This window comes from Camelina sativa, chromosome 19 (genome assembly GCF_030686135.1).
Source record: "Camelina sativa cultivar CO46 ecotype springtype chromosome 19, ASM3068613v1".
Taxonomy (NCBI): domain Eukaryota; kingdom Viridiplantae; phylum Streptophyta; class Magnoliopsida; order Brassicales; family Brassicaceae; genus Camelina; species Camelina sativa.
Window position 1 is genome coordinate 13,614,676 of NC_141898.1, and position 15,668 is coordinate 13,630,343.

The 15,668-nt window shown below is 37.0% G+C and overlaps 1 protein-coding gene and 1 non-coding gene across 2 annotated transcripts; one reads left to right on the forward strand and one right to left on the reverse strand.

Moving 5' to 3' along the window:
* Positions 1 to 1,315: 1,315 nt before the first annotated feature.
* LOC104766351 (beta-amylase 1, chloroplastic) lies at positions 1,316 to 4,414 on the reverse strand. The gene is made up of 4 exons (XM_010490219.3): positions 3,646 to 4,414; positions 2,739 to 2,949; positions 2,506 to 2,616; positions 1,316 to 2,412 (listed from the first exon to the last, which is right to left on the reverse strand). The coding sequence occupies exons 1-4, from the start codon at positions 4,236 to 4,238 to the stop codon at positions 1,600 to 1,602; spliced, it is 1,728 nt and encodes a 575-aa protein (XP_010488521.2). The 5' UTR covers positions 4,239 to 4,414; the 3' UTR covers positions 1,316 to 1,599.
* A 4,835-nt stretch (positions 4,415 to 9,249) lies between these two features.
* LOC147920523 (small nucleolar RNA R71) lies at positions 9,250 to 9,356 on the forward strand. Its single transcript, XR_015591918.1, has one exon. It is a non-coding gene; the product is annotated as a small nucleolar RNA R71 (small nucleolar RNA).
* Positions 9,357 to 15,668: the final 6,312 nt, after the last annotated feature.

Below are 15,668 nucleotides of genomic sequence, written 5' to 3' on the forward strand. Positions count from 1 at the left end.
TACTGAATAGTTTATGTTTTTAGGTTTTACAGCCACATAATCAATAAAAAAGATTAGATTGGTCCCACGATTTTTGTTTGTGAGAATGAGAATTTAGTAATATGTGTTAGGCTGGTTTAAGCTGTAACTTCACGTGAACTTCCCTATTAATCCGGCTCCTCTGTCCTTAATCATTTCTTTGTTTTATCTAATCTTTTCTATTTTTTAGAAGAATCAATAATCACTAGTTTTGGTCTCCCTAACTTGGTCCTTCTTTTGCATCTTTTGGATAAAGCGTTTTAAATTTTGGTTTACCGTAAGTTGGCACAGTAAATGATTAGGCTGGGCAAACAAAACCGAAATCCGAAAAACCGAACCGAACCAAACTGAAATAAATGGTTTGGTTTGGTTATGGTTAAGTTTAAAAATCCGTTTGGTTTTTATTTTAATTAATTATTTGGTTTAGGTTTAGTCTGGTTAAAAACCGTAAAACCGAATGGTTTTTTTTGGTTTTTTATAAAATTTAAGATAATTAAATATATTAGTTTCTCCAACTTATAAATTTATATTGTATAACAATATCAGTAATTTTTTTTATTGGGTTTATAATTATTGATCTCTAAGTTTTTTTTTTTGGTTTTTTTTACTGGTTTTCTTTTTCAATAGCCTTTACTTTTTAAAATTTTAAATTTCAATTAAGTATTTGGGTTTACAAAACTATATTTAGATTCTATTTTTTTTAATTATGTTTAGGTTTTACTTTTATGCTTATTTTTTAGTTATTTATCAACTATCTATTTTTTTAAGTATGGAATAACCGTTAAAAACTGAAACCAAACCAATCCGTTATACGTATGGTTTTTATATGGTTTCATTTTTGATAAAACCGAAAAAACCATAAACCAAAAAACCGAACCGTAACCAAACCGAATTACATATGGTTTCTATATGGTTCAATTTTTATAGAACCAAAAAAATCGTAAACCAAAAAAACCGAACCGAAACCAAACCAAAAAACCGAACGCCCACCCCATTAATGGTCAGCAAGTTTTGAGTTGAAATTAATGAAGGCTATCATAACCTGGTGACTAAGTGGTGTTCCACAGATAGTTTCTTACACCATGTACGCCTTTGGCTTTACCGTCAGGCGTAAATACAGCCGCATGTAATTTTTGGTAGCTAGTTTACTGTCTAAGTTTTTACATTTTACATCCATCCAATGAATAAAACTCATATGATGGTTTTGACCAAGCGATTATAAAAACAGTGCTAAAGTACACAACAAAAACACAACTAAGATTCTAAGAAGGCACATCTTTGCAACTAAAGTTATAAATTTTAAATTATGATAGTATTATATATTGAAGAAATGTTATTTCTTTTTCCCTCCGTTGAAGAGTATATACAACTTTTAGCATATATTATTAAAAGTAGTAGAATGAATGCCACAACCTGACCGGAAAAATACCAGAGCTGTGGCATACATTTTGATTTTACTAACAATACATACACAAACTCCAACAAGCCTAAACATCTTTTCGGCATCATCATAGAACTATTCCATTATAAGGGATCGCATACAGACATAAACCATCGAACCATGCCACAATCTCTGTCTCTCTAGTGAGTGAGAGCCACTGCAGCTTCTTGAACCAGCGGCTGAGTAACGTGCACAAAATGCTCAGCTTCACGCTCAACTTCTTCCCAACACCTATGAGAGTCTCTTCCTTCGCCCATTTTCTTCACAAAAGCTACAAATTTTCCCCAGTTATTCGCCTGAAACAACTCCGGGTTCATCCTTAGGTAAGTAAATGCACACATCTCTCGGTTTTCTCCCTCGCTGTTCTGATCGAAGCTCAGCGCTGTGGCCTTGAGGATCTGCTCGTGCGCATAGTCATCATACCTAGGCAATGCGTTTTCACCAGCTAGAGGAACTTCTGCGGCCAGAGTGGCTAGAGCCACCTGGTTAACTAGCTTCTCTGGTGCACATAGCGCGTCTTGAGGCTGTTCGTGGTCCCTCATCTCGATACATGTGAAGTTGAATATGGCGTTGTGTCTGGCTAACATTTGGGCGATCGGTAGGTACCCATCTCTGAACCTTGTGTTGTAGTATCCCGCTGTGAGCTCAGGGGCGTGAGAACGGATCCCGTAGTGCCAGTGGATTCCAGCGATTTTGACAGATATTTTGACACCCGTGCTTTCGAATATCGATTTGGCTGATGAAAGAATCCGCTCACCATGATCTAGAAGCATCTGAGAGTACCATGAGAGGAAGAACTCTCCGTACTCTGTGTTCCAACCACCATCTTCTTTTTTGAAGAACTGAGTGTCTTCTGGCCAGTTATTGTAGTGACCAGCATCAGTTGGACCAGTACTGCCCCATTCTGGCTTCCCATAAGCCTCAGCTGCTGCTTTCAAGCTACTTAACGAGTACTGAATCAATCAAAGCAAGTAAACCAATTTAGTATGACTTTCTATGAAAAAAAATGAATCAGAGGCTATCCATCTGTGATTTGCGGTAATTACCTTATCATAGCACTGGAAGGCTCCAATCCCTGGGAACTTCCATGTCCCTTCTTGCTCAGGGTACGAAGGGTAACGCAGCTCTCCTGCAGGTCCCATTCCCACTTGGATTTCCTGAAAAAATGATTCAATCTAAACTCAGACTTCTAACCAAAACATTGTTGAGCAACAAAGAGAGTCAAAGAAGCATGTTCTAAAAGTGAAACACGAAACGGAGAAAAGAAGCTAAAACATACCACAATGGTGTCTCCAAGAAGATGCTTGAAGTTGTCTCTGAAAGCACGCATGAAATCCCCATAGCACTGCACGGGAGTTCTACCTTTGAGAACCGGGAGTGTATCCGCACCAAGTGATACGTACTCATGGTTCCTTCTTCCCCACTGATCAGTGTATGCAAGCTCTGGGTCCTTGTCAACCTCTTCAATAACCCACTGAGGCAGAGCAATACTGGAGAAGAAAAAAGATTTCCAAATTAGAACGCAAAATCTCATCAGTGAATGACTTCTTTACTCATAAATAAAGTAACTCTATATTGAAGACAAAAATAAGTCATTAGTCCATAACTCCATATAAAAGAAACGTCTTGACTACAAAATCCATTTTTTGTAATCACTCTTTGAAAGAGACATAAGACGGATGAAGAGAAAATAAAAAACAAAACAAAAAGACCCCAAAAGAGAGTATAGAGTAGAAGAGTATAAAGTTTCGTAATAAGGAGAAAACAATAGAGAAAAAGACGAACAAGTTGCTTAATGTTTAATTTGACACGCTCACGTAACAAAGGAAAAAAAGATGTGGCTCTTAAAACTCTTGAAACTATCACTTTCTTCTTGAACATTGTATCATCACGTGTCACAGCAATTCCCGTACACGTTACTCCATCAATCAATTAAAAAAAAAAAAAAAGAACATTTCTGTGCCTCTACTCAAACTTTAATCACAATCTGCAAAAAAAGTAAGCCTCAATTCCAAAACTTCCTCAAGACTCTCTCTAATCAAACTAAGCATTCACAAACTCAATGTCATATCGAACCTGCCTAGCCTTAAAATCCCCAATCCTAACTATCACAAAAATGCTTAACAATAATACACAAATCCTTAAACAAACTAAAGAGATTGAACAAGAGAGAGAGAAATACGTACGTGACAGAGTCACCAACGTTACCACCACACTGATGAAACGACATAACAGCTTGAACCTTAAGCCCAAGCTTCTTAGCCATCTCAAGCAACTCATTATAACCACCCCAATTATAAGTACCGGGAGACTCCTTCTCAACCAAACCCCACCACACATCAATCATAATCCCTTCAACACCAGCACTCTTCAACGCCTGCAAACTCGCTTTCATCGCTTTCCTCCGATTCACCGTATTCCCCATCGTAACACTATCAAGCGGCATCATCACAAACACAGGAACACCTCCTCCTTCTCTCTTCTCCACAATCCCTCCTTCCTTATACGATCTCTGCTCCTCGATGGTTTCAACTCCGGTCTCCACCGCGTAAGCTTTACACGCCACCGACAGATCCGCACGCGTCGCACCTAAAACAGGACTCATCGGAGGCGATGGATCTGTCCCGTGAGACTTGTAGTTTCGATTCATCGGTTTTGAGGACATCATCATCCTCGCCGATGGTGGTGAAACAGATAATATCGACGAATCGGTCATTTCGCCGGATTTGATCGGAGTTCCGGCGAGTACTCCGAGCTGATGCGATATATTAAGCGCCATTTTTTTCTCACTCACTATTACGAATCAAACAAGAATCGATCGTTTGAATATTCCTTCTTTACAAAATTCGAATTTGAAATTTTTTTGAGATTTGTTGTTGTTTTTGTTTTGTGTGTGACGGAAGAGATCTGAGAAGATGATGAAAGGGAGAAGATATTTATAGGGAGAAAAGGGATAAGATTATAATAATATATTTGGTAATTTCAAATAGGTGATCGAGCGACACGTGTAAAAACGTATGATGTGGATAAAGATACGGTTGAGATCAGAAGAATTTGGACGGTGGGGTTAGCTGTGCGCGTGATCTTTTCTAGCAGACGCGCTTTTTAGCCTCATGTTATTTTTTGTGGTTACCAAAAAAAATATATTTGTTATTGTTATGGATATTGTAATGAAATTAAATAAATAAAAGGATGACTTTATTTTTGTAATCACGGGATTATTAGGTGAAGAAAAGGTGAGATTACACTTTTTTCTTAACAAAGCCAAACGGGGATAGTGATAGTAGTGTTGGTTCTATAACGTTCTGTTTCACGAAACGTATATGTTTACATTTTGGTTACTCTTTGTAAATGTATAAATATGGATGGAAATAACAAATATTATTAGTTGTTTTTTAAGCATATATGAATACGTGGTTAAGGTAATTTAATGAGCCAAAAATGATTGTTTTTCAACTGCCTAATTAAAACGCGAAGTAATCCGGCCTTCTTTCTCAGTTTAAGGTTGTAGTACAGTTTAATTTGTGGTTTTATAATTTATAAAAAAAATCCGAAATTTCTATTAACATTTACCACATTAAAACTAATTATTTTTGTTAAACCGTCAAAATAGAAAAATATTTTTAGAAACTATAATCTTGAATGCTTTGCACTGCACAAGCCTTACTTTTGCGGAGGCTTTTGGTTTTGGTGTAAAGTGAAGGGGGTGAGTTACGTAATGGAATGGAAATAATATTTTAATACGTATATACAACTTTGAGTGAAAAATAAGTTAGACTCTACAACGGATACTTTAGTTGTGAAAAACATCACTTGCACGAAATAGATGCATGCTTAGGGAAGCATGGTAGAGATGGTAAAATTGTTTGGGATTTATTACTCCACATGCATGGTCACATGTAACTATGTAAGTGTGACAATGTGATCACTTGAAGTAGGGTCTTGAACAATATAATATAATCCACTCAGTCATCAATTTCTAGAATTTATACAACACCAAAACAGATCTTAGATTTTAGATTTGTCACTGATTATAAGCAGTTCAGTCTTTTCTACAACACACGCTACTCTCTATGTTAGCAGTTGCACAATCGATCGCTTGTCCAACATAACCTTCTTTCTTTTAGAACTGAAACCTTTTAGACTCTCAAACGTATACGCTAACCCTTATGAAAGCTTTAACACATATATAATCATACTATATATACCTGGTAAATTTTGTTGTATAAAATATTCTCAACAAGATTGATGCATCAAAACTTTAATAGTCCAAAATCTTTTCATATTCTTTCATCTTTAGAAATTTGACATGAAGTCTCACGCAGTCCGCTGCATGTTTAAACGCAATACATATATTTGTTTTCATTGAATTTTTCATGTGCCACCAGCTTCGTGTGTTTCGTGACTATTTGTTTAAAAAGGTAAAATATTCTAAGCTTAAAACACACCGATTTGATGCTATTTCAGCAAACACACCATTATACGCGGTTAGGAAAAAATAATTTGTAAGAACTCATAAGAGAAGCAGAGAAGGATACAACATAATTTGTAAGAACTGAAACCTTTTTTTAGTAAGTAGAGTTCCTTTCAAAATGAGAAACTATCTTAAAATGATTTGTCACCACCATTCAATTCCATCATCACTTACATTGTTCTTGGTACTTAATTTAGTGACATACGACTCGAAAACTTTTTTTTAATGTTGATTTTTCAAGTTTACAATCCAATTAAACATGTGAAAAAGAAATGAATCGAATACCTTAGTCTATAAGGAACAACAAAGTACTACTGCTAGCACAGTTAATCTAGATTATAGACCAATCAACAAAAAAAAGATGCCTTGATCTAAAAGAAATACATAGTAACAACAAAAATTCAGTGAATATTAATTCTAAACGAATTTGTCATGAAATCATCTATATAATTAGTAAACTTTAGAATTTAGAGGAGGCCATATCATCAGCTCAATTCGAATACTATCATTACAATATAGTAACTTTGAGAAACCCAAATTAATTTAACTGTTTATATAGTATTAGTTTATAAACTTGTGTAGAATATTAACATCTTCGAAAACAATGTTTTGATTTTTCTTCTCTACAAAAATATTGATAATTCTCTTTTGTGAGTACTTTGATTCAGCTCATGAATAATGTAATATACAATAATGTATTTATATAAGTAAACATCCATGTGAAAAAACAAAAGGAAGGAAAAAATGTCGACCACATATTAATAAATAACACACGGACACGAAATAGAATGCACGTATAAACAAAATGTTGAATGGTGGTGGTGCACCAATATTGAAGTTTATTTTGTAAGCTTAACACGTGCCTTGGTGATGTGGAGTGGCAAGTTCCCACATTTTTGGGATTACCTTTTTCCTGACTTTATTAATCAAAATCTGAAGGCTGAGAGTGAACCGTTTCGTTGCTCGTCAAATCTTTTTAGGACAAAAACTGCCAACTTTTTTTCAAGATTGGATTATATAGATTTCGGACAATGACTAGAATCTTCTTCTTTTTGTGATGGGATCAATGCTTTCTTTTCAAGTTTGTTTAAGATGAGGAAGTATTCATGTAACACCCGTACCGTCGCAAAAGACTGAACAACATGTAATCCATTCGGTATGGCCAAAAACGTTTATTTTTTTAAATTGCAATTCTTAAACTTATTAACCTGGGAAAAAGGGAAATAAGGAGGTGAACAAACAAGTTTACTCAATGAGGAGATCAAACTCTGCCCACTGGACAAACAGTAATCACGTTCCATATATAATCACAACCATTACTTAGCATAGATTCAGAATGTCTATCAATCAAACAAACATCTTATTTTTCAACAATAACTTCGATATTATTTCATGTACTTTCGTGGCAACTACCACACTAAAACATTTCTGTTTTCTTTATATTATTTGAGAAGTTTTACGTTCTTTATAGGTTTGGCCAGTAACACTTCATCTGGCTCCCAAACCCCCTTTTTTAGAAGACCACGACCAATAACTCGATTCTTCCCTGTTCGTCAGCGGTTTATGACCTGCAATGAACCCGTCGGTCCATTACAGTCCAACATTCTCAAGTATCTTTCCCTTTCTCATTTTCATCTCATTCTCATGTATGTTCATAATTATATTTATAATATAATATATAAGTTAATTCATAACATCAGATTATGTAGCTAATGTGCTTCACATATATCATGTTACTAACAACCTACTTTACCATTCACACAAATCCACATGAACACATTCAATTAACAAACAATTTTTGAGTCTATACTCAATAATTATCAAAGAGTACATATGGGAAGAGGTTACTGTTATCCGCAAATACCACTCTCACCTTAGCTATTGGATTTAATCCTTGGTTTAGAAATAGCAACACAAAACCTTGCTTTAGCAACAATCCTCAATCTCCAGCGGTTGAGATTAACCGATCAATAATTATTTCCAAATAATAATCTATGATTTAATCTAATATCCAAACCAACTTCTAAGTCTTGATAAACTGATTTGGTATTCCTCCAATTAAATTAATTAGAATGATTTAATAATTAAACTAAACCAAATCTAACAATTTAATATTAACCACCACAAGATGTAATATACACCAACTCCACAAACCAATTCACGTGACCACGTATTACATACGTTCCGGTTCGACAATCCCAAATAACACTAATCGCACAACACCACAAACTAATTCCTTCGTTCTCGATAATTAAGTCTCGGTTCTGGGAATCAAACTACATTTAGGATCTCTTGGTTTAGGCTGGTTTAATTGTCGGTTCAATAATCAACAAAACAACACAACACACACACGAGACTAAGCTTCGCCGTTTACCTCTCTCTCCAACTTTTCTCGGCGGATCTCCTCGACGGCTCAACGTGACGGTTTAGTCACACGGTGGCTACTTCGCCATCCCCATGGCTCGACAACATACATCACAGGCAAGCAACAAATCAAGGATTAGGGGTCTACAACAATCAGTAACTTCCAGCCCAAGCTATAAAACAAATCTAGGTTTCCTTACCTATAATGGCCTCGACGATGGGCTACGGCTGCTCCAGTGTCAGCGGGTGACATCTCCGGTGACATACGGTGGCGGACTAACCAGCGGTGGTGACCGACTGTGGTGAAGGCTAACGTTCTTCTAAGCAACGCTTCTTCTCCACGAGACTCACGACAACAACAAGGCCTCTCGATAACTTTCTTCTTAGTAATAACATCACCAACAACAAGATCACGACTTCAGATCTCCAAGGATAAAGATTAAGCTGCTAGTGTGTTTTTAGGGTTAGGTTTGCGTTTCTCTTTGACGGCAAAAATGGAGAAGGATATACATATACAACACACGACATTCCTTTTGTCGTTTTAACCATTGTTCTCCATTTGGGCCTTTTAAACCCATGATTCCGATAGTTCCCTTGTCCTCCTACATAGTTCAGCTCCTCTGTTCCCTCAAAACCTGAATTTACTCCAATTTGCTGATATGCTCCCTTCTGCCCGTCGCACATGATGACAGCTTGTTGATCTCTCTTCAAAAGAAGGTCTACCGTAGCTGTGAGATTCTTAATAACATCTGTGTTCACGGAGCTAACAACACGCACAGAACGATCATACTCATGACTATGATTTCTGTTACTCCCTGCAAGATTTTCAATCAAGAGGTTTGCCTCAGCGGCAGTGTTAGTAGAAAAATCTCCTCTGCTGGCGGTATCGAGTGCCATCTGGTACTTCTGGTCAATTCTTCCATAGAAGATGTTCATAAGATTCTCTTGTGAAAAGCCATGATGAGGACAGTCCCTCATATACTCCTTGAATCTCTCCCACGCTTCACAAAAAGACTTTGTACCACCTTGTGAGAAGGTAGTGATCTTGCTCCTTAACATTGCTGATCGTGACTTAGTGTAGAAGTGGTTCAGAAACTGTGCTCTACACTGTGCCCAAGTGGTAAGTGATCCTCGGTCCAAGAGATTTAGCCATCTCAAAGCCTTATCTCCTAAAGAGAATTGGAACAAAGTCAACATGAGGTAATCATATGGAACTCCATTAGACCTTTTCGTATTAGAATTTTGTGTTTGCAAGTCACTAAAAAAGCAGTAAATAAAAGAGTGTTTTAAATCAATAAATAAAAGTATTGGGTGCAGGGAATCATTAGGGATTATGATCACAAATTGGGAAAGCATTAGACACTGTTTTTGAACTCAAATCTCAATTATAAAGCTAACCTACTTCCGCAGCGTTAGCTAACTATGCAAAGAAATAACTAGACCCTAAACTTTCGTTTGAATCTAGCTAATCAAGCAAGCATTAAAGTTCAAGTTTGATTTGTTCACAAGGTGCCTCAACTTCAACTTCCGTTGGCTAAGGTCCACCTTGCTCACCTATGTTTTTTTTCAAGTAACTCAACAACACTTTCGGTGCCACGATGAATTAAACCTAAGATCTTAATCTAGGTGATCAGTCTAGCTTAAGCATTAAGAACAACAGTAGATGAAGAACAATAAGATCAATCCAAAATCTAACAAACCTACCATCAATTAATCATAGAAACCCTTCTGATACCCTAAACCCAATTGAGAAACTACTCAGACATGGAGAAACAGAAACAACAGATCAATGATGAAAAAACATAATTGAATTGCAAAAGAATAGAAAATAGGGTTTAGAAATCTTCTCCAAAGTGTCAAGAAGGATTAGAGATCTTCTCCCCCAGCTCTCAATACAAAATAGTCTCAGAAAAATAAAGCTTATGTCTCTGGAGGCCGAGCCTGTAACTTAAATATCAAAATAAAACCCTAAAAGTCGGTTTAACAACGAAAAAGGAAAACTTGAGTCGGGTACGGGACTGGTCGATCCCGAATGTGGATCAGCCGATCGTGGATGCTTTTTCTGTGTTTGCTCCATCTGCCTGCTAGTCCAATTAGTCTTCACCAAATTGGCTCCATATGCTTGTTTTCATCCCCAAAACACACAATTTCCTTCAAAAGCAACCTAGAACCTGTACAAACTCATAAAAGACCAAAAAGACTCTAAAAGCACACTTTGATTCAATAAAAGACTTAAAACAAACCTAAAAACTATGGTTATAACCTATAAAATACAGACACATCAAACAACATGATACAAAACAATATTTTATAGCACTAATAAAATGATATAAAACAATATTTTACAACACTAAAAAAAAGCCATGAAAAACTACATCATAGCACAAATCAAATGTTATAAAATATTATTTTATAGCAGACGATTAACGATAAAATAGGTCTGACTATTGTAGCATTTTAAAAAATGCTATGATATGTAGGGATTATAGATCTTCATGTCCTAGTGTTTATGGAAATGCTACCAAAACCCTATAGTAGCGTTTTCAGTGTGCTACTAATGCCAATATCTCTTGTAGTGTTCTTGGTGATGCTAAAAACTCTGACCCATGGATGATGGATAGTGGTGCTACACATCATATCACATCTGATCTCCAAAAGCTTTCCCTTCACAGCCATATTCTGGCAACGATGAAGTTCTCATTGGTGATGGTTCAGGTTTGAAAATCACTCATAAGGATTTGGCCACTCTATCCTCTCATACCAGACCTCTTACTCTAGATAACGTTTTATGTGTACCCAACATTCATAAAAATTGGTTTATGGGCATCGGCTATGCAACTCTAGTCATGTGTCTGTGGAGTTCTTTCCTGCCTCTTTTCAGATGAAGGATATAACCACGGGGTCCGTTACTCCAAGGCAGGACTAGAGATAAACTGTATGAGTGGACGATGACTCCTTCTCAAATAAAAGCACTCTATGCATCACCAAGTCCACAAACAACTTTGTACTCTTGACATTCCCGTCTTGGCCATCCTTCCTTCTCAGTTTTAAACACTATTGTCTCTCAATTCTCTTTACCTCTCTCATGCTCTTCTTTCACTTCTTTGTTTTGTTATGATTGCTTGCTCAATTAAACACATAAGTTGCCTTTTGCAGCTTCTTCTATTCAATCCACTAAACCTCTTCAATTCCTTTTCACAGATGTCTGGACATCTCCTATCCTCTTTCTGGAAAATTATAAGTACTATCTTATTTTTGTGGATCCTTATACGCGTTATACCTAGTTTTATCCTCTCAAAAAAAAGTTTGATGTTAAACATACATTCATTGGGTTTAAGGACCTTGTTGAGAATCACTTCCATGAGAAGATCCAAACCTTGTACTCTGATAACAGCGGTGAATATATAGCTCTCCGTGCCTACTTATCAGTCCATGGAATTGCTCATTACACCACTCCACCGCACACTATCGAACACAATGGCCTCTCAAACGTAAGCATCATCATATTGTAGAGACTGGTCTAATCCTGCTCTCTCAAGCATCTATGCCAAAGCAATATTGGCCTTTTTCCTTCTCCACTGCGGTGTATCTCATAAACCGCTTGCCAACGCTATTCTTGGCGAATCAATCACCTTATTAGAAGATTTTTCTGGGGACTCCAAATTACACAAAGCTAAGGGTGTTTGGGTGTACATGCTTTCTTGGTTGTGTCCATATGCGGCTCATAAACTTGCGGATCGCTCAAAGAGATGCGTCTTTCTAGGATACTCACAATCCTAAAGTGCATACTTGTGTCTTGATATGGCTTCTGGTCGCATCTATATTTTGCATCATGTGCAGTGTGTGGAGACTGATTTCCCATTTTCCAAACCATCACCCACGGTAGATTCATCTTCCCATGTTTCTGCTTCTTCTCTGGTCATCTCCGTCTCACTTATACAGTCGTCGTTGCCCCCGGGTGGGATCCTTCACTCGTCGTCGTCTCCAGCACCTTCTACTACTGCTTCACAGTCGCTTGATTCCTCATCGGCATCGGTCTTGCCGTCTCAGGTTTGTTTTCCGTCTTCTTCATCTTTGCTTTCTTCTCCCTTTTCCTCTGAGCCCACTGCTCCTAGACAAAATGGGCCGCAACCCATAGCCTAGAACCAAACACAACTCACTTATCTGGTCCTTAAAACATCACCCAATACTCAATCCCCTACCCAGCTAAATAACCCGACCCGACACATTGAACCAAACTGACCTGAAGCTGAACCAATCCCGACCACTCCAACGCTAACATCGTCTCAATCTATCTCACCGGACCCAAGACCACAATTGTCTCCCGACCATAATTTCCTATCGCTGCCGTCCCCGCCTTCCCCTGTTTTTCCTCCTCCTCTTGTTCCACACCTGACTCCGGCGCCCGCTCCTCTGATTGTTCCACAACCACCGCTGCCGCATGTCAACCGTCACTCCATGACTACGCGAGCAAAGAAGGGTGTTTTCAAACTAAACAAAAAATACTCACTCACTGCAACCTTGGCGGCTCCTGAACCGTGGACAGCTAGTCAAGCTCTCAAAGATGAGCGTTTTCGTCGGGCTCTCACATATGAAATCAATGCTCAATTGAGGAATCACACATGAGATTTAGTTCTGAAAATATCCTGTCTGGTCACCATTGTGGGATGTCGATGGGTTTTCACAACCAAATACAACTCTGATGGCTCTATCGGCAGAGACAAAGCTCGTCTAGTGGCCAAAGGATACAATCAAAAATCTGGTCTTGACTATGAATAAACGTTCAGTCCGTTATTAAATCAACAATGATCCGTGTCGTTCTCAGTGTTGCCATTGCACGTGACTAGCCTATTCGACAACTTGGCGTTAACAATGCTTTCTTACAAGGAACTCTCATGGAGGAGGTATATATGTCTCAACCCTAGGATTTGTTTATTCTGATAACCCATATTATGTTTGTAGACTACGCAAGGCAATTTATGGCCTGAAACAGGCCCCCAGGACTTGGTATCTCGAGTTGAAGACATATCTTCTTGTTGTGGGTTTTGTGAATTCAGTTGCAGATACTTCTCTTTTCATTTTCATGAAGGGCTCCTCTGTTATCTACATGCTTATATACGTTGATGATATCTTATTTATGGGTAATGATCGTCACCTGCTTTCTTAAACTTTGGATGGTTTAGCAGCTAGATTTTATGTTAAGGATCATGAAGACTTTTCATACTTCCTCGGGATTGAGGCGCGCGGCGATTCCCACGGTCTCTACTTGAATCAACGAAGATATATATTGGATCTCCTTGCTAAAACAAACATGCTCATGTCCAAGCCGGTCAACACTCCGATGGAAACATCTCCAAAGCTCTCCCTTCACTCTGGTATTAAACTTATAGATCCAACTGAATACAGAAGTGTTGTTGGGAGTCTTCAGTACTTGGCTTTTACACGTACTGACATATCATTTTCTGTTAATCGTTTGTCTAAATGCATATGCCTACGGATGAACATTGGAAAGCTGTTAAGCACATACTCCGATATTTAAATGGTAAATCTTCTCACTGAATTTGTCTTAAACGTTGGACTTCGTTCAATCTCCATGTTACTTAGTCTCTACAAATGCTTATATTGTTTATCTTGGTCGCAATCCCATCTCTTGGACATCTAAGAAACAAAAAGGTGTTGCTCACTCATCCACAGAAACTGAGTATAGGTCAGTGGCTAATATTTCCTCTGAAATTATATAGATCTGTTCTCTGTTAAGTGAGCTTGGCTAGGTTCTTTCACAAGTGCCAATCATATACTGTGACAATGTTGGTGCTACATATCTCTATGTTAACCGGGTGTTCCACTTTTGCATGAAACACATAGCGTTGGACTATCATTTCATCTGCCATCCGGTTTAATCAGGCGCTTTACGTGTTGTTCGTTCATGTCTCCACAAAAGATCAGTTAGCAGATGCTCTTACTAAACCCTTGTCTCACATCATGTTTCAAAACTTCTCCAGCAAGATTGGAGTATTGCAAAGCCCCTCCATCTTTAGGAGGCGTATTAAGGAGTTATCATAGGAATTGATTTGATTATGATCTTTATATGTAAAGTGTATATTCTCAATTACTTCTGTACAATACCCTAGGTTATTCACATGTCTGTATATATATTGTCTATTGTGAATCAATAAGAATCATCTTTCGACACAAAATTTACAATATATTGTTGATCTTTTTTACGAACGTCAAGTGTGACAAGATTTCAAAAATCACATGAAAGAGTTGTAATCAACTTTGACCATCTGCATCAATCAAACCTCATCCTTCTAGCTGGCATGGTGCCTCACCATTGGTGATATATTATGAATCCATTTGATGTACAAAGAGCACTTTTATATCCAAGTTTTCAACGGTAGTGGATCATAGATACAATCGGTTACTATAAAAATATTTATAAACTGAAAAAAAAAAAATCTTATATAAAATATGAGAAGGTTTAGTCTAACTTTTACTCAAAATACAACATTTGAGAAAAAACATAAGGTAAAAATATTATTTTAGATTTTTTATCTACAAAATCAATCTTTTAAGGGATGAAAATATATAATAGAACATCAATCTATTAGGGACAGAATGAGTATAATATAGATGACTCAAACTATTTTAATTATTTATATTATTTAAAATCCTAAATAAACAATATGCACCAAGAATAATTGTAACTTGAATTTATAATTGGGACAATTGCATTTTTTGTACCTTTATTTGCATTTGAATGAAATTGTAGACTCCATATTGGATATTTGAGAAACATAACCACTAAAGGTAATGAAATTACACTTGACTCCCTTACGACCAAACAAAAAACAGAAGTCAAAATGACAGATGTAACTCGGAGGAAGTCTGCTATAGTAAGGTGAATTACAAATTGACGTCAACTAGAAGACATAAAAATATGTCTACTCCTTCATTATAGTTTAAATTTTAATTAAAAAATTATAGAAAATAATTTGATAAACTTAACGACCAAATAATAACCACATAAACTTCCTGCATTGGAATAAAAGAAATTTACATATAAACGAATCAAATTAAGGGAGGAAATGCTGTTTAGATTAAAATTATTTGATTTAGGGTTTGTTTAAGTAGACTTCTCTGTAGACTATTGGTGGTTGACTTTGTTATCCCATCAACTATTAATTCATGGGCATTCGGTCAGATCCGAGAAAACCGAACCGATTAAACCGAGATGTTCGGTTTTCGGCAGCAGAGAATCAACAAACCGATCGGCGAAATTAATTTGATAATTCGGTTACCGGTTCGGTTTGGTTCAGCGGAGCATAACCGATCGGTTTTAATTAACCGAGTTATATATACCTAATTTTC